The sequence below is a fragment of the Vulpes vulpes genome, chromosome 13, assembly GCF_048418805.1.
Source record: "Vulpes vulpes isolate BD-2025 chromosome 13, VulVul3, whole genome shotgun sequence".
In the NCBI taxonomy this organism is placed as follows: Eukaryota; Metazoa; Chordata; class Mammalia; order Carnivora; family Canidae; genus Vulpes; species Vulpes vulpes.
In genome coordinates, this window is record NC_132792.1 from 80,917,190 (window position 1) to 80,942,617 (window position 25,428).

The 25,428-nt window shown below is 37.9% G+C and overlaps 1 protein-coding gene across 15 annotated transcripts in view; it reads right to left on the bottom strand.

Annotated features, from left to right (window-relative positions):
* DYM (dymeclin) overlaps positions 1–25,428 on the bottom strand; it is a 344,551-nt gene that overhangs the window by 181,600 nt on the left and 137,523 nt on the right. For all 15 annotated transcript variants that reach the window (XM_026006032.2, XM_026006027.2, XM_072734786.1 and 12 more), the window contains 5 exons: positions 24,620–24,802; positions 19,321–19,499; positions 17,211–17,336; positions 2,716–2,829; positions 1,655–1,749 (listed from right to left, as the gene is read on the bottom strand). In XM_026006032.2, the coding sequence (XP_025861817.1) occupies positions 1,655–1,749; positions 2,716–2,829; positions 17,211–17,336; positions 19,321–19,499; positions 24,620–24,802 (697 nt within the window). The remainder of the gene's footprint in view (positions 1–1,654; positions 1,750–2,715; positions 2,830–17,210; positions 17,337–19,320; positions 19,500–24,619; positions 24,803–25,428) is intronic.

Consider the following 25,428-nt stretch of genomic DNA (forward strand, 5'->3'; position numbering starts at 1 on the left):
AATGCCAGGTGACTGTTAAAAATGGGGCCAGATCAATAAGTATCTCTAACCAATGGATGGGGGGACACCCAGGTAGCTCAGCAGTGGAGCGAGCATCTGCCTTCAGCTCAGGATGTGATCACAGGTCCTGGGATAGAGTCCCACATCGGGCTCCCCGCAGGCAGCCTGCTTCTCCCTCTGCCTGTGTCTCTGTGTCTCTCAGGGGTAAATAAATAAATCTTAAAAACAAAAACAAAAACCAATGGATGGAAGGTGAGATCAGAGTTTTAAAGTGCTGAGAACTTGTGATCACCACCAATGTCTGCAACATAAGACCGAATCATCAGAACTGCACTGCCCCAAAAACAAGACCCAAAAGAAACAATTTGACTTCACTGACTTACATAACAGATGTTCTGCTTGAGAGCCACTGTGATCATCTCGAGCATTCTTTTTTTTTTTTTTTTTTATGATAGTCACACAGAGAGAGAGAGAGAGAGGCAGAGACACAGGCAGAGGGAGAAGCAGGCTCCATGCACCGGGAGCCCGACGTGGGATTCGATCCCGGGTCTCCAGGATCGCACCCTGGGCCAAAGGCAGGCGCCAAACCACTGCGCCACCCAGGGATCCCCATCTCGAGCATTCTATCTAAAGACCCAAAAGTATCCACATGTATTAGAACAAAGACAAAAAAAAAAACAACAATCTGCAAATGATATTCATTCACATTTGTTAATTAGCTTTCCTACCCTTAAAGAGCGTACTTTGGCAAACAGTAGAGAAGAGATGGGAAGGAGCTTCTGGTGATGGTGTGGCAGGCAGAATAATGGTTACCCCCAAAGCGATCCACCTCCCCAACCCCACAACCCCACGGCTGTTTTGCCCTACACAGCAAAAAAGGACTCTGCAGCTGTCATTCGACCGTGAGCCTGGAGATGGGGAGATGAGCCTGGGTTACCCAGAGAGGGTCACGGCAATCACAGTGACCTGCAAAGTGGAAGAGGGACCAGAAGAGGGGTTCGGAGGAGATGTGAGGACGACCCACAACTTCCCACAGCTGGCTCTGACAGGGAAAGGAAGGGGCCACAAGCCCAGGAAGGCTGCAGCTGCGAGCAACTGGAAAAGGCAAGGAAAGGATCCTCTAGAGGCTCCGGAAATGCAGCCCCACTGTGTCTGGACTGGAGCCCGTGCTGAACTTTTCATATACAGACTGTACAATAAATCTGCATTCTTTTAAGACACTGGTTTGGAGTAGTTTGTCGCGACAGTAATCGGAAAATAACTAACAGTAAACTGCTATTAAAATTCTCTAAAACAAGCACTGCTACCCTCCCTTAAAGTGTAATGTGATGCTCTGCAAAACGCTCTGCAAATCTGTGAAAATTCAGTTTGTGTCATTAAGAAATGTGCTTCTCTGTAGGAAGCTAACACACAAGGCTTGAAATTAAATGTTATAAAAAGACGGAAAAGTGAATACAATTAACACTGATCAAGAAGTTGGGTTGGAAAACAAAGCAGGACAAGGCATTTTCAACTAAACAAGAAGGGGAGAACTATTAAGAAGGAAAATCTGACATTCCTTGCGGCTAACAGTATAAAGGGACCAGCACAGGGCCTCTTGCTCTGGGTCAGCCAAAGGGCAGGACGCAGGATTTCTCTTAAAGCTCCTATTTACCTGATGATCCTCTGGGCGGCATACTGGTGGAGAGAACGGAACTGTGCCGACATGTTTGCGAGAGCGGCCAGGCAGTTGGTGTGAAGGTACTTGTCCTGCAAGAAAAGAGAAGGTTGAAAACAGACATCAGGTCTTCTCTACATCTGAAGCAGGCTTAATAGGAAGCAAATGTAAACTCAACAGTCACTGATTTTAGCAAGTTCAGGTCCACAAGCCCTTTTTCCTAATTCTAAAATCCACAAGGCATTGAAAGGTCAGTTTTTTCACCACACATTTGAAAGCAACATCTGATAACAAAAGATTCTGCTGCTCTTTATGGTCTTCATTATCCCCATCCTGGGGGATACTGAACTATTTCACTGCAGAAATATTATGGCTTAATTACAGCAGGCTACTCCAGAACCTCAAGGTTGCAGAGAATATAGCATGTGTACTATAATTATCTTTCTAAAATAAAAAAATTCTCCACTCTTAAACACATCTGACTCCTAGAGTTTCAGATAAAAGGTTATGGAATGTATCCATGTTAGCCTCACTGAGAGAAATAGTTGAAAAACAGTGTAGTAAACGTGACCATTTCCCTGAGCCATGAATTCTCTATTATTGCTTCTCTATCAGTGGAAGCGAAATTTGCTCCCAGACACTGCAAACATAATCCAGCTGAAATTTTTCTTGTACCCTTTAAAGTATTCTTTCTACTTTTCCATTTTAATTCTTATTTCCTGTGCTCATCTCTTCATACACTTTGTTGTTACTGATTTTAAGGGTAAGTCAGTTTTATTGGTCTAGCAAAGACAGATATCTTTTATCAAAGAACATCCCACCATCCATTTTGTTTCATATAAAATATTTCTAATCCGTACAATCTACTAAATATTAAGAAACAGACACTCTATACATTACTTTAGGATCATGTATTTCAGTGATTTTATGAAATGTTATTTTTGGATTATATTTCATAAAAATGTTAGCACTCTAAATAGCAAGATTGCTTTAAACTACAGGCCTAATTATACTATATGCATTAAGATTAAAAAAAAATAGCTATATGGAATACTTACTCTTGTCCTTGTCATGTTGTACTGAATGGTTCTAATTACAACTAGTATCAGAAGACTCCCCAGTGAAATTTCAGTTAAAACCCGTTCTGAATACCAAGTAATATTTTTCAATATCTGTAATGGGGAAGAAAAGTTTAGGTAAATATGACTGCTTTATAGGAAAAAAGGATGATCCACGTCTACAATTTCTGATGAGCCATGGCTTTGCTCTGAAGGAAAGTTAAACACTATATAAAAGTAAATTGTGAGACTTTCAGTTCAAGAGAGCAAAGCTGTACTGAGGTGTTCACTTCTTCCTTCTTAAATAGAAAAGAAAACAGATTTGGAAAAATTAGTACACAAACAGGAGATATATTTGGAAAGACAGATGGCACAAAGGCAAGAGAGAAAAAACAGGACAAAAATGAGAACAGAAAAAATGAGGAGTTTCTTAAAAAGTAGAGCTGTCCCAACAACCACAGAAAACCTTCATACTCGTATTCAGGAAAAGCCTAGAATGCAAATAAGCCAAGATCCAGAAGACCTGGGCCACGTTCTGCTATGGCTATTAACTGTAGGCAGCTTTGGCGCTCATGTCCAGGCCTCAGGAAGCAAGAAGTGTTTTCTAGAGTAAGCGGTGCAGTTCCACAGTCGACAGGTAACTGGGACATCAAAGAGAGAAGATGAGCAGTGCACACCTGTGATTTGAAAGGCTAAACTGAAAAGTTCTCTCAGACAACAGCAGTGAAAGCCAAACAAAGTTGAGAGCAAAGTGGAGACCTAATGTCTACTTAATAAAAGCTTCAAAAGATACAGACTAGAAGAAAAACAGAAAAATTAGTAACAGGAGAAAGTTTTGTTGAGAAGAAAACCTTTCAAAATTCTGAGAAATATAGAAAAAAAAAATGTAAAACTGACTCTAGCAAGACTTCTGAATTTACAGTATACAATAAAATCTTACTGCCTCCCAAAGAGAAGAAACAGGTTATCACCAAAAGGAAGATAAGCAAACATTAGATTTCTCATCTTAAACACTACACATCTGCCTAACAACAGAACAGTATCTGTAAATTTTTGAGGAATGGATTATGATTCTAGAATTCTATACCTAGAGAAACTACCACCTAAGTATACAAACAGAGACTTTTAAGTACCCAAAGAGTTAACATGAACCACTCATGCACCATTTCTGAGAGAAAAAACAAGCTACCACACGTTAGTACTTAGCTGCCCATCCTCTCCACCATTACAACATAAAATGACAGCTCAAGGAATTCAAGAGAAGGACAATAAGGACTACCAAATAAAACCCCAAAGCAACAACAAACTGCAATTATAGTTCATGAAATCAGAAAAATAAAATTAAGTCTAAGTAATATGGTTGTACTGCAGTTCTTCTCAAAAATCATTAAAATAAATATTTTTCTGGTAAATCTGCCCCCGGAAAAAGTCCAAATAATAGAATTGAGAAAGGGGGTACAGAAACAGATCAGAAGAATAAAAAAGTAAAGGGATGCTGTGTTCAACGTCATGCAAGTGCAGATGAGTGCCCCATAACAGATTTTCACTCAGTTCAACTCTCCGGCAAGAGTACCATGTCACCCAGTACCCCCCATTACAAATCACCCAACCCTCACCTATTCTGCAGTCTGCACTCGGAGGCTGGCACACTGCAAATGCCCAATACATGGGAGCTGAATATTGTTTGTAAGGTAAAAAATGTCAAAGTGTGAGCATTCCCCTATATCATAACTAAGGATGGCCATCATCAAGTAGAAGAGATAACCTATGTGTATAATAATAGTTGGAAGACTTCGAAAAATGAGTTTTGTCACTTGAACCTTTATAAAGGAACAGTAAAGTGCTCAGTCCCTCTGACTTACCCTCTAAGGTACCAGTTCTCAAAATGTGGTCCTGGGAACCTCTAGGGGTCCCAGACACACTTGTGGAGAATTCTCATGGTCAAACCTATTTTCATGATAATACCAAAACATTACTTTCCACTCTCATTGTCTCCTGAGTATATAGTTGCATTTGTCAGGTGCTACATAACATGGCTGATAGGGCAACAAGTTTAATACAGATACAGACATGAGAATCTAGCAGTCTTCTGTTAAGGCAATTAATTAAGAGATTTGAAAAACTGTAAATGCCATTCTCCTTGCTAAATTTTTGTTTGGGAAAAGTTACTTTTCATAAAAATATATTACTGATGCTAACATGTACTGGGTTTATTATAGTAACTATTATTTCAAATGACCAAATTTACTTTTTAAATATCTCAGTTTTAATTTCTAATATGGTAAATATATAGAATTATGACCTATATAAAAAAGCTATCTGGTGTCCTTGATTATTTTTAGTGTAAAAGACCAAAAAGTTTTAGAACTAATGCTCTTAAGTCTCCAAGTGAACACTGACACAGGATAGTCATTAGGTAACTTTACTAGTGAGAGGTGTCTGTCTTTTTAAAGGTCACACATTTGAGTATAGTTCAGTTTCTCCTCTCTCGGCTCCTTTATTTAGAAATAAATTATCATAGGCCATCCTTATTTGAAACAGAGGTCATTAGTTCTTAATGTCTGCTTCTGTGTGTCAATTATATAATTGGATGGAAGAAGTATTTTGAATAAAAGTAGTCTTATTCATTTAACATTCAACAAATATTTAGTTATCCACATAGTAAATTTAGAATGTTTACTATAAAAATTAGAAATCCAATTTAGTGTTTACATAAAACTTTCCTCCTGTGAAAAATGTGTCATTGTTTAGAAATTCTGGGTATACTTAAGAAAAATTATAAATAACTAGTTACAGAGTGCACACAGCTTCCCATAGGCCATTAATGCATAATGGGCAACATACAAAAAATTTTCTTGGTAACATAGCTGTAGCTGTTGACTTATTTAACTGGTTCTTACAAAAACAATTCCCCATCTCTTGTATTCAACATTCAGACATACAGTTTAACAGTCACAGACTGGTATCCTGATCATACAATACATATATTCATCATTTCATGGTCAATTAACTCAAATAATATGCAGAAGGAAATACCTTAAGGATCTGAAAAATGTCTTCCTTCTCAAAAAGTACATGAGAATTACTTGTTCTAGGTCTTTTCCTGAGTGTTTTCCTACTATATAGATTTGGTTTTATTGAATAGATTTCTTACAAAGGTTTATATGCTAGAGTACAGTAAGATACCATGCAATCAATTCTTTACAAAATCAAGTATGTATAGAAAGGCAATGAATAACCTCTATTCTCCTACAACTAACATTAACTGTTAGTATTTTATTTTTTTAACATATAAATCCTATTTTATTCCCCCAAAGAGTATAATATCAACCACTAATCAACCACTATCTTGAGGTTGGCATGTATCTTTCCAGTCTCTTTCAAATGTTTTATATGTATACATACTCCCTCAAAACCCAGGATTCCTTTATGTATTTGCTAGCTTATAAGGAGTACCATAGTGTCTGGGGTTAAATAGTGTCCCCCCAAACTTCACGTCACCCAAAACCTGTGAGCATTTCTTATTTGAAAACAGGGTCTTAATATAACCAAGATGAGATCATACTGGGTTAGGATGGACCCTAAATCCAATGATTGGTGTCCCAAGAAGAGGAGGAGGAGGGACACAGAAATAGGCACTCACATGAGAGACAATGACACAATAGACACACAGAAGCTGCAAGCCAAGTACCCCAAGGACTGGCCACCAGAAAGTAAGAGGCGAGATCTATCCTCTAGGTCTTTCAGAGAGAGAATGGCCCCACTGATACGTTGCTTTTGAACTTCTAACCACCAGAACTGTGATAATAAATTTCTGTTTTTTTTAGCCACCCAGTTTGCAGTAAAGTTACGGCAGCCCTAGAAACTAGTACACCACAGGTATTTGTTTGCATCTTATTTTTTTCCACTCAATTTATTCTTGTAACACCACTATGGTGACACATATACGAAAATTAATATTTATCACATCTGCCAAATTCTGATAGTACTAATCATTTCCTAAAGTGAATACTTCTATGGTAGTTAATAAATAGCTGATGCCCCAAGCCACTCCCCCAGAACCTCTTGGGGGTTCAGCAATTAATGTTCAGCAGACAATAAAGGGACCATGGTTGATACCCATTCTCACTGGCTGATTTTGGTACTATATTAGTTAAATATCTGAATATCACCTCCACTTCATTCCATCTAAGCACTAACTAGTGCATGTTTTCTTGGGTCTACTCTTCTAACGGAAATTGGGATTATTTCCAGTTTTTCCTCCAGTAAGAACAATGTTACAATATGGATTCTTACCTTTACTACCCAAAATCTCACTATATGAAACTCAGAAACCAGGGATTCCATACTCTCCATACTTTCATACTCTGAACATTATCTAAAGTCAGGAAGGAAATCATATGAATTTTAAAAAGAGAAATAATCTGTAAAATATCCGTTTTAGCCACCCAGTTTTTTTATATGTATATTTTTTATTGCAGTTCTATTTGCTAACATATAGTATAACACCCATGCTCATCCCTTCAGTGCCCGGTCACCCAGTCACCCCATCAGCCCACCCACCTCCCCTTCTACTACTCCTTGTTCGTTTCCCAGAGTTAGGAGTCTCTCGTCTTTTGTCACCCTCTCTGATATTTCCCACTCGTTTTCTCCTTTCCCTTCAATCCCTTTCACTGTTTCTTATATTCCCCGTATGAGTGAAACCATATGTTTGTCCTCCGATTGACTTACTTCACTCAGCATCATACCCTCCAGTTCTATCCATGTCAAAGTAAATGGTGGGTATTCGTCCTTTCTGATGGCTGAGTAATATACCATTATACATATAGACCACATCTTCTTTATCCATTCATCTTTCGATGGACACCATGGCTCCTTCCACAGTTTGGCTACTGTGGACATTGCTGCTATGAACATTGGGGTGCAGGTGTCTCAGCGTTTCACTGTATCTGTATCTTTGGGGTAAATCCCCAGCAGTGGCCGCACCAGTTCACATTCCCACCCACAGTGCAAGAGGGTTCCCCTTTCTCCACATCCTCTCCAACATTTATTGTTTCCTGTCTTGTTAATTTTCCCCATTCTCACTGGTGTGAGGTGGGATCTCATTGTGGTTTTGGTTTGTATTTCCCTAATGGCCAGTGATGCGGAGCATTTTCTCATGCGCTTGTTGGCCATGTCTATGTCTTCTTTGGTGAAATCTCTGTTCATGCCTTCTGCTCGTTTCATGATTGTTTCTGTGCTGTTGAGTTTAGTTTAAGAAGTTCTTTACAGATCTTGAATATCAGCCCTTTATCTGATAGGTCATTTGCAGATATCTTCTTCCATTCTCTAGGTTGTCTTTTAGTTTTGTTGACTGTTTCTTTTGCTGTGCAGAAGCTTTTTATCTTGATTAAGTCCCAATAGTTCATGTTTACTTTTGTTTCCCTTGCCTTCATAGCTGTACCTTGCAAGAAGTTGCTGTGGCCAAGTTCAAAAAGGGTGTTGCCGATGAATGGATAAAGAAGATGTGGTTTATGTATACAATGGAATATTACTCAGCCATTAGAAACGACAAATACCCACCATTTGCTTCAACGTGGATGGAACTGGAGGGTATTATGCTGAGTGAAATAAGTCAATCGGAGAAGGACAAACAGTGTATGTTTTCATTCATTTGGGGAATATGAATAATAGTGAAAGGGAATATAAAGGAAGGGAAAAGAAATGTTGGGAAATATCAGGAAGGGAGACAGAACATAAAGACTCCTAAGTCGGGGAAACGAACTAGGGGTGGTGGAAAGGGAGGAGGGCGGGTGTTGGAGGGGAATGGGTGACGGGCACTGAGGTGGACACTTGACAGGATGAGCACTGGGTGTTTTTCTGTATGTTGGTAAATTGAACACCAATAAAAATTAATTAAAAAAAAAAAAAGTACAAAAAAAAAAAAAAAAAGGGTGTTGCCTGTGTTCTCCTCTAGGATTTTGATGGATTCTTGTCTCACATTTAGATCTTTCATCCATTTTGAGTTTCTCTTTGTGTCTGGTGTAAGAGAACGGTCTAGTTTCATTCTTCTGCATGTGGATGTCCAATTTTCCCAGCACCATTTATTGAAGAGACTGTCCTTTTTCCAGTGGATAGTCTTTCCTGCTTTGTCGAATATTAGTTGACCATAGAGTTGAGGGCCCATTTCTGGGTTCTCTATTCTGTTCCATTGATCTATGTGTCTGTTTTTGTGCCAGTACCACACTGTCTTGATGACCACAGCTTTGTAGTACAACTTGAAATCCGGCATTGTGATGGCCCCAGCTTTGGTGTTTTCAATATTCCCCTGGCTATTCAGGGTCTTTTTCTGGTTCCACACAAATCTGAAGATGATTTGTTCCAACTCTGTGAAGAAAGTCCATGGTATTTTGATAGGAATTGCACTGAATGTGTAAGTTGCCCTGGATAGCAATGACATTTTCACAATATTAATTCTTCCAATCCATGAGCATGGAATATTTTTCCATCTCTTTGTGTCTTCCTCAATTTCTTTCAGAAGTGTTTTATAGTTTTTAGAGTATAGATCCTTCACCTCTTTGGTTAGGTTTATTCCTAGGTACCTTATGCTTTTGGGTGCACTTGTAAATGGGAATGACTCTTTAATTTCTCTTTCTTCAGTCTCCTTGTTAGTGTATAGGAATGCCACTGATTTCTGGGCACTGATTTTGTATCCTGCCACATTGCTGAATTGCTGTATGAGTTCTAGCAATCTTGGGAAGGAGTATTTTGGGTTTTCTAGGTACAGTATCATGTCATGTGCAAAGAGGGAGAGTTTGACTTCTCTGCCAATTTGAATGCCTTTTATTTCTTTTTGTTGTCTGATTGAAGCCATCCAGTTTTTAATACTTAATGACTTCATAAGCAAATCTCCAAGAGTTTGCTAGAAAACGAAAATGCAAGGTCACTGAATAGTTCTTCTTTAAAATAAGTGTAGGTTTGGGTCACTATTAAACTAAAAAGCACAGAACAACAGTGTTCATCACAGTAGCACAAGCCGCAAAGCCAGTATTTAAGTTAAAATTAATTTTTAACAAAATTATAAATTCAATTCCTCGGTCACACTGGCTATATTACAAGTGCTACCACCTCAGACAGCACAGTTACAGGTCTCTGTCATCAAAGGAAATTCATGGAAGTTGAGTAGCCTGGAATGAAGAACACCACTGTATCCATCACCATTTTATCAAATGTTAATATCTTGCTTCTGAAGTCCTAAAGCCCTCTAGCCACTCCTCGCTGACCCTATTCTCTAACCTCTGGCAGCCGGAATTTGATGCTTCATTACCATGCAGATTTTTGAGATTTATTATCAATTCACACAGCTCTTTCATCCATTCTAGCTGTTCTACAGTAGTTCATTTATGGAATCAGCGGTTTGCAATTCTTAATACTACCAACAATGCTATAGTGAACATTCTTTCAAATACGCTCTTGTGAATCTTTGAAAACGTTCTTAGGATACAAAGCAGGAAATGGAATTTCTGGGAGGTAGAATATTTACTTCTGCAGGTTATTTGAGGAATGTAAAAGGCCAGATTCCTCTCAAAAGTAGTTCTGCTCATTTATATAGTATACGAGAGCCCTCTTTCTCTGGATCCTTACCAATTCTTTACAGAGCTTAGAATTCCTGCTAAACTGATGAGTGCAAAATATTGCAGTTATTTTAATTAGCATGATCCCGACAAATCATCAGGTTGAACATCCTTTAAAAATGCTTGCCGGTGGGACACCTGGGTGGCTCAGTGATTGAGTGTCTGCCTTTGGCTCAAGTCATGATCTCAGGGTCCTGGGATTGAGTCCCATATCAGGCTCCCTGCAGGGAGCCTGCTTCTCCCTCTGCCTGTGTCTCTGCCTCTCTCTGTGTGTCTCTCATGAATAAAAACTTTTTTTTTTTTAAAAAAAGAAAGTTCCTTAAAACTATATTAGAAAATCTCTTAATGTAATTTATTAACTTAAGAGAGAAAACTCATACAGTCATCTCAATAGGTACAGAAAAAGGATTTGATAAAATTCAACACCTATTCATGATAAACAAAATTCTCAACAAAATAAAGATAAAAGAAACTTCTTGTCTTAACAATTTCTCCCAAAACCTACAGTTAAAAGCATTATACTTGATTGGAGAATTTTAGAACTATTTTCTTGAAAGCCAAAATGAAGAGGATGCTCTGTATTACTACTCCTCTTCAGCGCTTTATCAGAAGTCTAAGCAGGTCATTTAAACTTGAAAAGAGAGGAAATCTAAATGTCCATATTTATAGATGTTTTGATTGACTACATAGGAAATTCAAAATAACTCTAATATTAGAACTCTTAGGAAAGTTGAACAAATCTTCTGAATCCAAGATCCATATACAAAACAAGTACAATTTCTACACACCAGTAACAAGACGTTTCAAAAATATGATCTAGAGGGATGCCTGGGTGGCTCAGTCAGTTAAGTGTCCTACTCTTTATTTTGGCTCAAGTTGTGATCTCAGGGTTGTGAGATCGAGCCCCTTGTCCAGGTCCATGCTAAGCAGGGAGTCTCCTTGAGATTCTCTTCCTGTGTGCTTCTTCCCTCCTGTCTCTCTCAAAAAAATAAATAAATCTTCAAAAATGTGATCTAGAAATACTCTTTATAATGGCAGTAAAACTGCAATGAATTTGGGAATCAGTGTTAGAGAGGAAGTGTAAAATTTTATGACAAAAATTACTTAAAGATATTAAATGTGACTTAATAAATGGAAAGAGACACCATGTTCATGGATAGGAAGACTCCGTGACAGAGTTCTTAATTTTGCTTTCAAATTAATCACTATGTTCAGTGTATTCTTGATCAAAAATCTCAACAGTTTTCTTGTGAGAGTTGCAGTTGACCCTTGAGAAACATAGGTTTGAACTATGTGGGTTTACTGAAACATGGATGTTTTCAGTAAATACCAACTGTGATTGTATCTTCTCTTCCTTCCTCGCATTTCTGGAATACTGTTACTTACATAAAAATATTCTTTTTACTCCTTGCTTTATTTCATTCTACAATATTAGATTTACAAGGTTTATAATTACATTTGTGCCACTTACTAAATTTTTGCCTCTGAATTAAAAATCTACCTGTAATTTTCCTTTATCAAATTTCAGGATTTTTGGCATAAAGAGTATACTGGCCTCATAAAATGAATTGCAAAGACTTCCCTTTTTTATTACTCTCTAGATGAGCTTATATACAATCAGTGTTATTTCTTCCTTTAGTTTTCAGAAGAATTCATAGGTAAAAATCAGCTGGGAGTGTAATCTTCTATTTAGAATGACTTCACATTACAAAATCAGTTCCTTTAAACAGGCTATTTTGATTTTTCTTTTTCCTTTCATGAGCTTTGGTTAAATTGTTTCTGGGAGTGGAGGAAATTTGTCCATTTAACACTTAAATTTTATAGCATAAAATTACTCATAGTATCCTCTTAACTTTTTTTTTAATATCTGTGGGATCTGTTCTGATTTCCTATAAATTCTCAGTGATAGACATGTGTAACTTTTTCTTGGTCATCTTTCTAGAGGTTTATATCTTAGGAATTTTCATGTATTTCACTTATAGTAAAAATGTAGAAAGACTTAAAATCAAAGATCTAAGTTTCTACTTATAAAAAAAAGAGCAAGTTAAAGCTTCAAGTAAGCAGAAGAAGGTAAATTAAAAGTAGAAATTAATGAAATAGAAGAAAACAGAAAAAAGTTAATGCAATCAAAAGTTGGTCCTTTGAGGGACCCCCGGGTAGCTCAGTCGGTTATCAGTCATCTCTTGGTTTCGGCTCAGGTCATGATCCCAGGGTCCTGAGATCAAGCCCCACATCAGGTTCCACACTCAGCAGGGAGTCTGCTTACCCCCCCGCCCCTCCCCCACTCATGCATTCCCTTCTCTCTAAAATAAATAACCTTTTTTAAAACTTGGTCCTTTCAAAAGATTTAAAGGACGCAAGACAGAAAAGGAAGAAGGAAGACAGGATGGAAGGATGGACCCCTAGTCAGTCAGAGGTAGAATAAGACAGAAATAATACATATTCCAAAGTTAAGAATGACAGCAATAATATCTCTATGGCTAGCACAGATATAAAAAGGTCAGGGGAAAAACAGTAAGTAAAAAAAAATTATGGACAACTTTACAGGAATAAATTCAAGACCCTAGAAGAAATGTACCAATTCCACGACAGACAAAAAAACTATCAAAGCTCAAAACTTAATCAAATATATATAAAAAGAGAATATATCATGGCCAAGTGCAGCTTATCCCAGGAATGTCAGATTGACGGAATATTCAAAACTTATTCATTATGATGCACTACACTGACAGACTGGAAAAAAAATCCATGTGATTTAGAATATATAAAGAAGACTTATAACTCAGTAATAAGACAAAAACCCAATTTTTTAAAAGGAAGTATGGCTATCGAAGGTAACAGAGGGCTATCCCTGTGGTCATGGAAATGTCTTGTATCTTGACTATGTCAATATCAATATCTTGGTTGTGATACTGTATTACTTACTGTTTTGCAATTACACTTGCCATTAAGGGAAATCAGGTGAAGGATACACGAATTCTATTTTTCTTAAAACCACAATTAACTTTTTAAAGTATAATTTTTAAAAATGGGAGAAATTTGGAAAGATACTTCACAAAAGATATATAAGCACATGAAAAGTACATGGAAAAATGCTCATCATCATTGGATATTAGGAAATGCTAATTCAAACCAAAAATCAGTATCAGAATCTATTTCATGGACAATTAAATCCACATTTAATAATTCCATGTGGATAACTTTGGTAGAAACATTTACTTATTCATTTTTACTATTACATATGTAAAGGAAAAGAATAAAAATAAGCAGAGATCAACAAGAAAGTCAAATTCTAAAGGGAAAAAAATTTGTTTAAATACCTGAACTTGAAATGTCATCTGGAATACCCTGAAATCCTTATGAAACTGAGTCTGAATGTGGATAGAACTTACTGCCTTCCTTATCTTACCATCCCTGTTTTGGTAGTCAAGAAATTTTAATTTTAATTCAAACTCCTTTGCTAATTTTAATTACCAAATATAATAAGGATACCAAAGAAGTATAGAAAATGATATAATAAAAAGTGTATCCATCTTTGAGTTTTGTCAAATCTTAACATGTCATATTTGCTTCAAAGTTCTTTTTGGTAGTTACTTCCTGTTTTGCTTTCCATGCTGTTGAAGCAAATACAACATTACAGACCTAGGTGAAGCCGCAGTGTACCCTTCCCCATTTTCACCCCCCTTTCTTGCTCTCCAGATGTAGCCAGCCCCCTGTTAGACTCTGCATGCCCTAAACATTTTTTAATATCAACAAGGTAAGGTTGCTGGATGACCATTAATAAGCATGTCCTCTTTGTGCATGTCCTTCCTATAGAGCCCTCGAGTGGAACTGTGAACTCAGGGCTGGATACAACTTCAGTTTTATCACTGTCTTATCAAGCTAAACACACACCTGACCTTGATTCAGCAATTCTACCCTAGGTGTATACTCAAGAGAATGAGTGCGTATGTCCGCCAATGTACAGATGCAAAAATGGGCACAGCAACTTTATCAAAAATAGTCCTAAAGTGGGAAAAAAAAGAAAATATCTACCACCAAGCGAATGAATAAATTTATTGTGGCATATTCATACACTGGAATAGCACAATAATACAAAAGAACCGAATAATGATGCAATAACGCAGGTAAATCTCAGCAACACTCTGATGGGTAAAAGAAGCCAAAAAAATAGAGAGCATATCATAATTCAAGGAGAGATAAAAACTAATCTGTTGGGAGGAAAGTCAGAATAGTAGTTCACTGATTGGTTGTGGGGTACTGGCCAGGAAAAGGCATTTCTGTTATGCTAGAAGTGTTCAATAACTTGATCTGGGTGGCAGCAACACAGGTATACACATATGTAAAACTCCTAAGTACCTTCAAAATTTGTGCACATTTTATATTTCAACTTAAATATTTTTTAAAATTTTATTGGTTTTTCTTATTAAAGATAAATGCCATAAAAAATGAGACAACCTGTACAAATTCTTTCTTGCTGGTGGTATTTTACTAAACAAAAGAATCAAGAAATTTTTATGTTTTATCCTCTTTCTACAGTGTCAAGATTCCTTAAATCTTGAAGCAATGGTTACACCATGTAAGAGACAAAAAAAAAAAAGTTTTAATGGAACATCATCAGAGAAGAATAAACATGCTACAAAAACCCTACTGAAGACAAGGAAAAAAAAGAAAGAAAAGAAAGAAAAGAAAAGAAAAGAAAAGAAAAGAAAAGAAAAGAAAAGAAAAGAAAAGAAAAGAAAAGAAAAGAAAGAGTATTTGTATCCTATTAAGAGTGAAAGCCCTAACCCCTCTTCCACTAGACCCCCACAGCAGAATGAATGGAAGAGCCCCCAGAGAAACTGATCCCTCCAAAAGAAAAGTCCTACAGATAGTAGAGTGCCCAGAAAAACGAGTAAATTAAAGCAAGTCAGTCCTGCCCACAAACAAAACTTACAATCAACTTTTCAGTGCCTTACTTCTAAATATAAACAAACACTGGTCACCAAACATTTGAGTAAAGCCTCCAACACTGCTAAAGACAGAAGTCAAAGAAGAAAATGAAACTAAGAAACTATGTAATTTATTTTAATATATTTACAGGGAGTCCTCAGTTCTGTTGAAGTATGGGAGCTGATTTAGTGTGATTGGTTCATGAATAAAAAACTGGGCAATTGAATGGACGCCTGGGTGGCTCAGTGGTAAACATCTGCCTTCAGCTCAGGGCGTGATCCCAGGGTCCTGGGATCGAGTCCCATATCCAGCTCCCCGCAGGGAGCCTGCTTCTCCCTCTGCATTTCTCAGGAATAAATAAATAAAATCTTTAAAACAAACAAACAAAACTGGGCAATTGTGTGTTATGGAAAAACCAAAACTTGAACAAGAAAGGAAATGCCATTATCATACATTACATAGCTGAACTAAGAATACTAGTTAATTATAATCATGAAAAAGCTGAGTTCTTGGGAACCCTGGGTGGCGCAGCGGTTTAGCGCCTGCCTTTGGCCCAGGGCGTGATCCTGGAGACCCGGGATCGAATCCCACGTCGGGCTCCCGGTGCATGGAGCCTGCTTCTCCCTTTGCCTGTGTCTCTGCCTCTCTCTCTCTCTGTGTGTGACTATCATAAATAAATTTAAAAAAAAAATTAAAAAAAAAAAAAAAGCTGAGTTCTGAAGCTAAAAATGATAATAAAATGGAAGGAGAGGAAAAGTCTATGTGCAGAGAGGGGGCTGGGAACCCAGAGGGAACAAGCATGATGCGCAGAAAAGAGAGTGAATAATGACTTATTTTCCATTTTAGGAAGAGAACAGTGAATATCTAAATCTGAAAAATCATGAAATAAGAAGATAAGCACGTTGTTTAGAAACATGGCCAGAGTCAAAAGCATCGATCTTCGGGGAGTGGGAATCAGGTGTAGGGTAGACACAGGATGTATCATGTTGCATTAAAACCCAATACTCTGTATAAGTTCTAAAATTATGTACATGTGTTAGGGCCCCTGACTGGCTCAGTCAACAGTGTGTAACTCTTCAATCTCAGGGTTGTGAGTTTGAGCCCCACTGTCCAGGGTAGAGATGACTTAAAAATAAAATCTTTTTAAAAACCTCCTCCAGGGGGTCCCTGGGTGGCGCAGCGGTTTGGCGCCTGCCTTTGGCCTAGGGCGCGATCCTGGAGACCCGGGATCGAATCCCACGTCGGGCTCCTGGTGCATGGAGCCTGCTTCTCCCTCTGCCTATGTCTCTGCGTCTCTCTCTCTCTCTCTCTCTCTCTGACTATCATAAATAAATAAAATTTTTAAAAAAAGTAATAAAAAAAAATAAAAAGCATATAAAAAAAATAAAAAATAAATAAAAAAAAATAAAATAAATAAAATAAAAACCTCCTCCAAAAAACTATATACATATGCTACTTTGACACAAAGAAAATACAAAGAGGAAGATAAAAATCAGTTTGGGGTTGGAACTCATCCACAGAACTAAAATTGAAAGAGTTAAATTATGTTACTGATTTCCAAAAACAGAAGACCATTCATTTCCCAGCTGCCTTCTCTCTGTTCCCTATTGCTTCCCTTACTCTGTATATAAGAGGCAAGCCTATTTGACAGTTTCTGTCAAACTAAAAAGGGGAAACAAAACAGAGAAGAAAAATTAACTCAGTGGCAGCAAAAACATTCACCTTGATAACTAAAGAAACCGTTTTGATTGAGTTTTTAACAGTGGCTAATATTCGAAAAAAAGCACTTCATAAATCTGAAGAAAGGCACACCATTCCTGAGCCAGGTTCCTGCGGAAACATCCACAAGAAGGAAAAGAAGAAAGAAATGCTAAGGCTGCAGTAAAGCTTGGCAGAGAGACCTGCCTGTTAAGAAACTCTAAAACTCTAAGCAAAGCAATGGTAACTTACCACTTCATGAATGGATCTATTAAAGCCATCATCTTCTGTAAGGATCAATAATATTATAAGGGCCATATACACGTGGTGTGAATTTCTTTCTTCGACATGATACAGAATCTCAAGAATTGGTAAAACCTATCAAATAGAAATTTTAATTTACTATTTCAATTACTTCATCATAAGACCAATGTTTTCAACCTTTATGCTTTCATTACATACTCTGTTTTAATTTTGTAGTTATAAGTTTCTTTAAAGGAAAAAGAAAACCACACAGACCAGCTTATGCCTGAAAGTACTTTTCCGGTGTGTAGCTCTGATACCAGTAGAGGAAACAGTTACCCCATACGACGGTCTGCCACCACGTAAAGACAGGATCTGCAGAGACCACGTAGGCCAACATGGGACACTGAAGAGAGGCAGGTCTGCCTCGGGCTAGCAGGAACTTACACATCAGGTATTCTTACAAACACTAATGTGTCAAACACTAATGTGTCTTAATAGGAAAGATTATAGAACAAAATTATTAATAAAATCAGATCAGCCTAGTAAGTATCCTACCAAAAACCCATTTTCTAATCATAGTCTTAAAAAATATTACAGAAGAAAGGCAAAAAGATAGATAAGGACATCAGCTGAGACATTATCAACATAATCATATCAGAAATTAAAAACAAAAATAAATATACAACCCTCCACCCCTCACTCGAAAAAACCCCAAAAGAAAACCTTTTAAGCTTTTACTGGTGTATGTCATCACACACAGAGGACTGTTTCCTGCACATTCTGTGTACCAACGTCCTTATCATGGTGGAACTTTCTAGAACAAGCAGTGTCATGGGCTATCTGTTTACTGCCATCATTTCCCTGAGGATACAACATGCTCAGAACTGCCTCTGCATATTCTCAACTCTCCCATCAGTAAAGTCATCTCTCCAAGTTTGTGCTCCTATGAGCTTTACACTATTATATCCAATTTTACTATTTAAAATAACCAATGTTTTCAACATATACCTGGTATGCAGACAGGTTCATTCATCACTTTATATATATTATCTTTTGTGTTGCCTTGACATAGAACATAGTCTTTCAATCAATTCTAATATTCCACATCAACTCAATATTTTAACACTGAAAAAATGGCCACCGAATCTCTGGTGAATACTGCTATCAATCTGTAAAAACTGGTACAGGGGAACATTCCTAATGCCACCAGCAAGCTGCTGGCTATTTTAGGGATGTTCACAATTCTATTCAGGTATACACAGCCCACAGGTATCTCTCTAGCATGTATTTAAATTATAATATTAATACCTTAGTGAGACAAGGTTACTTTTCCACTCAGAAACACTTTTGTGGGCAGCCTGGGTAGCTCAGCAGTTTAGCGCCACCTTTGGCCCAGGGCCTGATCCTGGGGACCTGGGATCCAGTCCCACGTTGGGCTCCCTGCATGGAGCCTGCTTCTCCCTCTGCCTGTGTCTCTGCCTCTCTTTCTGTCTCTTATGAATAAATAAATAAAGTCTTAAAAAAAAAAAAAAGAAAGAAAGAAACATTTTTGTTTACATGTTAGTTACAAACAAAAATCTGAGATTCCCTATCGGAGTTTTTCACTCACATAATAGGGATAGTGAGAGCATGTAAGTGCTGTCCGGCATGGGCAGACCTCGAGTCAAAGCCTGCTGAAGGGACGGACATGTGGGAAACTGAGCTGGAATGTTACCCTTCCTCTTAGCCATGTTCATCAGGAACCTGCTGCAACTGGGACTAGCTATATGATCTTGGTGGGTGGACACTTAGCATCTGAAAAGAGCCACGAGGACATGAATATCCTGAGAACAACAGGCCGCGCTTCTTGGAGTACTTAATCAGGCTGGATCACGGGGAGAGAAAGTCCTGAAGGACAGGGAAGCTGGTCATGCTGCTGTGCTCTCCTGCCCTTTGACAACATTGCCACGTGTGCTGTCTCCTACGTACCCCTGTCTGTGCCTGGTGGCAGCTCCCCATCCATCTCTCAACCTCACCTTTGCAACCAGGCAAACATACTTACCCTCCTGGGAAAAGAAACCGCTCTTCAAAAGATTAAACAATACAAAAAGCATGAAATGTGTAGTGTGATACTTACAAGATTTTCCATATCTGTGCGAGCCAACATGTACGTTCTAACATTACTATTCTGATGGAGCAATGTGTACAAGAGGAGAGTTGCCTGGTCAGATGTCTGCTGTTCACAGAGAGCTGTGTACAAACTGTTGAAGTTAATCTGGAAAGCGTGTGGAATTGATGAGGGGAAAGGACTGCTATCTGGAACACAGAAACCACAAAATTTTAAAAATATTATGTCAGTATTTTCAGGACCATGCCTCATATAAATAATGAAAGCACCATTAACGGGTACAATTCAATTCCCATTAATTTTATATGTCACTACATTTTAGGTTCAAAATTTCAATTTATATTTTAAATTTTACTTAGAGAACTAAACTAATGTACAGCATGGTGACTACAGTTGATAAACTACTGTATAACTGAAATTGGAGGAGATAGTGAAACTAAAATGTTCTCGCCAATGTAAAAAAAAAAATAAAAAATCTGGGAGTTTATTTCTTTATACTATCTAAACCAAGGCCTTTCAATGATTATAAATATATGTGCAAATACCACATAACAATGATTTTTTATCTTTAAAAAAGCCAAATATAAAAAAGATTCAACTAAGCTAAGTCACATACTTTGAGTTTATTACTATTTTTGCATTAATATAGCTGAATTAAACTGGTTATAAGAACATGAGGTTAAATAAACAGCTACGACCCCAGGCCAAAGGCCACTCTAATAGATACAATTTAAACATGACATCTGAGATGTTCTATTTACCAAAACTAAATGACCACCAGCCCTTAAAAAAAATTTTGAGACAAAGAACACAAAAGTTTCTACATAAAACAAAAAATCCTCTTGTAAGGGCTAAAAAGAAAAAAGGACTTCAAGCTGAGTCATTTTTTTTTTCAAATGAATAATTATGGCTCAGCTACCAATGTCATGAATCTAGTTATGAAGAAAATAACTAGGTAACATCATATAATTTAGCTAGTTTTATTTTTTAAATTCTTATTTCTATTACTCATATATTTAGTTAGTGAGTAAACTCTACCCCCAACATGGGGCTTGAACTCACGATCCTGAGATTCAGAGTCATACACTGTACTGACTGAAGCAGCCAGGCGCCCCTAAATAGTTTTAAAGTATTATCAGCATCGGTATGTTCAGCATTAGCTGCTATAGTAAAATACACCGAATTTCAAACTACTGGAAAATGTATACAATATTTTTTGCAAAACCATTTTTATTTTTTTATTTTTTGGATTTTTTAATGGAGTTCTATTTGCCAACATATAGTATAACACCCAGTGCTCATCCCATCAAGTGCCCCCCTCAGTGCCCATCACCCAGTCACCCCATCCCCCGGTCCACCTCCCCTTCCACTACCCCTTGTTCGTTTCCCAGAGTTAGGAGTCTCTCATGTTCTGTCTCCCTCTCTGATACTTCCCACTCATTTTCTCTCCTTTCCCCTTTAATCCCTTTCACTTTTTCTTATATTGTATGAGTGAAACCATAAAATGTTTGTCCTTCTCCAACTGACTTACTTCACTCAGCATCATAACCTACAGTTCCATCCACGTCGAAGCAAATGGTATTTGTCATTTGAAATGGCTGAGTAATATTCCATTGTATACATAGACCACATCTTCTTCATCCATTCATCTGTCGATGGACACCGAGGCTCCATCCACAGTTTGGCTATTGTGGACATTGCTGCTATGAACACTGGGGTGCAGGTGTCTCAGCGTTTCACTGCATCTGTATCTTTGGGGTAAATCCCCAGCAGTGCAATTGCTGGGTCATAGGGCAGATCTATTTTTAACTCTTTGAGGAACCTCCACACAGTTTTCCAGAGTGGCTGCACCAGTTCACATTCCCACCAAAGTGCAAGAGGGTTCCCCTTTCTCCACATCCTCTCCAACATTTGTTGTTTCCTGTCTTGTTAATTTTCCCCATTCTCACTGGTGTGAGGTGGGATCTCATTGTGGTTTTGGTTTGTATTTCCCTAATGGCCAGTGATGCGGAGCATTTTCTCATGCGCTTGTTGGCCATGTCTATGTCTTCTTTGGTGAAATCTCTGTTCATGCCTTCTGCTCGTTTCATGATTGTTTCTGTGCTGTTGAGTTTAGTTTAAGAAGTTCTTTACAGATCTTGAATATCAGCCCTTTATCTGATAGGTCATTTGCAGATATCTTCTTCCATTCTCTAGGTTGTCTTTTAGTTTTGTTGACTGTTTCTTTTGCTGTGCAGAAGCTTTTTATCTTGATTAAGTCCCAATAGTTCATGTTTACTTTTGTTTCCCTTGCCTTCATAGCTGTACCTTGCAAGAAGTTGCTGTGGCCAAGTTCAAAAAGGGTGTTGCCTGTGTTCTCCTCTAGGATTTTGATGGATTCTTGTCTCACATTTAGATCTTTCATCCATTTTGAGTTTCTCTTTGTGTCTGGTGTAAGAGAACGGTCTAGTTTCATTCTTCTGCATGTGGATGTCCAATTTTCCCAGCACCATTTATTGAAGAGACTGTCCTTTTTCCAGTGGATAGTCTTTCCTGCTTTGTCGAATATTAGTTGACCATAGAGTTGAGGGCCCATTTCTGGGTTCTCTATTCTGTTCCATTGATCTATGTGTCTGTTTTTGTGCCAGTACCACACTGTCTTGATGACCACAGCTTTGTAGTACAACTTGAAATCTGGCATTGTGATGGCCCCAGCTTTGGTGTTTTCAATATTCCCCTGGCTATTCAGGGTCTTTTTCTGGTTCCACACAAATCTGAAGATGATTTGTTCCAACTCTGTGAAGAAAGTCCATGGTATTTTGATAGGAATTGCACTGAACGTGTAAGTTGCCCTGGATAGCAGTGACATTTTCACAATATTAATTCTTCCAACCCATGAGCATGGAATATTTTTCCATCTCTTTGTGTCTTCCTCAATTTCTTTCAGAAGTGTTTTATAGTTTTTAGAGTATAGATCCTTCACCTCTTTGGTTAGGTTTATTCCTAGGTACCTTATGCTTTTGGGTGCACTTGTAAATGGGAATGACTCTTTAATTTCTCTTTCTTCAGTCTCGTCAGTGTATAGAAATGCCACTGATTTCTGGGCACTGATTTTGCATCCTGCCAAAAACCTTTTTTAAAATAGAGTCACTAAATGATGAAAACCATAAATTACAGCCCACTTGGGAAAATTTCTGATATTGCAAAACTGACAGAGCCCCTTTCCTACCATTAACTGGACTCGCTTAGATACTAAAGCTAGCAAAGTTAGCAAGTTAAAAAGGAAATATAGATCAAATGAGTTGGAGAAAAGTATAATCTTATCAGATAAAACACTGGAACGTGATAGCACAATGAGTTGATATTTTAATATTTCTAATATCTTAGGGGATACCTGGGTGGCTCAGCGGTTTAGCACCTGCCTTCGGCCCAGGGTGTGACCCCAGAGTCCTGGGATTGAGTCCCAGGTCAGACTCCCTGCATGGAGCCTGCTTCTCCCTCTGCCGGTGTCTCTGCACCTCCCTCTCTCTCTCTCTCTCCTTCTCCCTCTCTGTCTGTAATGAATAAATAAAATCTTTTAAAAAAAATCTAATGCATACAATGATCATGTCACTATTTTGACCAGTTTCAAAAAGGATGAAATAAAGGCTTGGAGAGATTAACTTTTCCAAGATTAGCCCAAAATAAAATACAGATCAGCCTCTGTTGTCATCACTATATTACACTGCTTCTTATAATTACAGCAATAATATAATGACTCTGTACTATGATAAAAACTCATTTAATAAGAGCCCTGTGTGGTAAGAGATTATAACCCCTGCTTTACAGATCAAGACACTGGTCTTTAAAGAATAAAAACTGGGATATGAGCCCAAGGCAGTCTAACCCTAAAGTCAGTGTTCAGAATCACTGCACCAAATGATCCATCAAAAAAAAGTTCAAAGTTCTATCCAAAAAGAGTTCAACCCTAAATAGTAACATCTGACCTGAGCATCAAAAGTAACAATAAATACCATATACTGAACATCTGGCTATGTTGCAAAATCTGAGCTAATCATTTTAAAACCTTACCTTGTGTGGTACTTCTATAAATCCTATTAGGTGATGTTATCCCCATTTTATAGACGAAGCCAGGGAGGCTTGACATTAAGCAAACTGTAGGAGGCCTCACAGCTTCAAAGTGACTAACGTGTGGCATAAGCTTAGGTCTGCTCAACTCCAAAACTTGCTTTCTTAATCAGTAAGCCACAATGGAATAGTAATGGGAATAGGAAAGTACTATCAGATACATGCGTCTTCATTTTTTTATCAAATTGTTAGAGACTCCCTATTATTGTTTTCTTCTACAAATAGTAATACCAGAGTTGGCAAAGGTACATTCAACTGGCACATCATGCACTATTAATTATGTTAGAACTCTAGAAAGGAACATGGCAACACTCTTCAGAAGCCTTAAGAATGTTCCTATCCAGTAACTTCACTTCGTACGCATCTTAATTATACTAGTGTTCGATACATCTTGAAAATCTAGCTACCATATTAATTTGGCCTACAGAGTACAATCCTGTTTTGTTTTTAAATGGAGTATAATCTTTTGATTAGAGATTATTCTTTCAACATGGAACTACCTACTCAAGCGCTACTTCAGGGCAAATTACAGCCCATGGGCAAGCCCATCACCTGTTTTGGAAATAAAGTTTTACTGGAAACCAGCGATGCTCACTTCTTTATTATCTATGCCTGCTTTTGTGTTATGACAGCAAAGTTAAGACGTGGTGACAGATAACACATGACCCCACAAAGCCATCTGCCCTTTTGCAGAAAACGCTTGCTGAGTTCTAATTTTAAGTACTATAAAACTCTAATTGGAATACAGGCTTTAAATGAAAAACTTCAAACAACCTATCACTTGGAGTTTGCAGGTTCATTCCTATTCCTCATAGGACAGGCAGATCTAAATTAGGCAAACACTGGCCTGGTTTTCTCTGGATAAAAATGTAAACTTAAGTGGATATAAAGAATCAGAGCGCTCATCTAAGATTTATTTGACCTTCCTGTGAATACAGACAGGAAAGTCTAAGTTTTTCTCATCTTTAACCAATATGAAAATATACAACTATTAAACAACAGGGTAAGCAATATCCTCTTTCCTCATTAGAAAGAATTTTTAGGGGCACCTGGATGGCTTAGTCGGTTGAGCATCCAACTCTTGATTTCGGCTCAGATCTTGATCTCAGGGTTGAGAGTTCAAGCTCCGAGTCGAGCTCCACAATGAGCATGGCGAAGGGATGGAGGGAGGGAGAGAGAGAAGGAGCAAAGTACCACAAACCTTGCGTATTTTTAAAGGACATAATGGCCTGTCTGTAGGGGTTTGGTGCATCTGCAGCATCAGTCAGGTTGGCCAGCACAAGCAGAAGCAGGAGGCTTTGGTTGGCCAGAGGGGAAGAAAGTTCTGGAGTAGCAGCTGCTTTGCTGCCCACGCCACCCAGTGTGAAAACAGTCCAGAGGCCAGCTAGAGAAGAAAACAAACAGTTAAGGTGTGCTGGGACTGGTAAAATGGATATGCCTATTTCTGTATGATATTCTATATACTTAATAGTATTTAAAAGTTTGAAAGAACACTCTTTTTCAATTATTAAAGTAAAACAAGTTACTTGAAAATTCTCACACTGCCCAAGGATATAAAATTTAAGACTAGGGATCCCTGGGTGGCGCAGCAGTTTGGCACCTGCCTTTGGCCCAGGGCGCGATCCTGGAGACCCGGGATCGAATCCCACGTAGGGCTCCAGGTGCATGGAGCCTGCTTCTCCCTCTGCCTGTGTCTGTGCCTCTCTCTCTATCTCTCTGTGACTATCATAAATTAATAAAAATTTAAAAAAAAATTTAAAATTTAAGACTACCATTTCCTACTCCCATAATTCCACTTCCACTTCCCATAGATAACAACCACTATTAAGTTTCCTCTATCTTTCTAGATTTGCTTTACATATCAAAACATCTACATAATTATAATAAAATTTCACAACAACAAGAAAATTTCACGGACAAGCTTATACCAATATATTTGAAAGCACAAATAAATACTAATATATCTAGAAGATACAAAATACCAAAACTGGTCAAAGACAAAAAAAAACC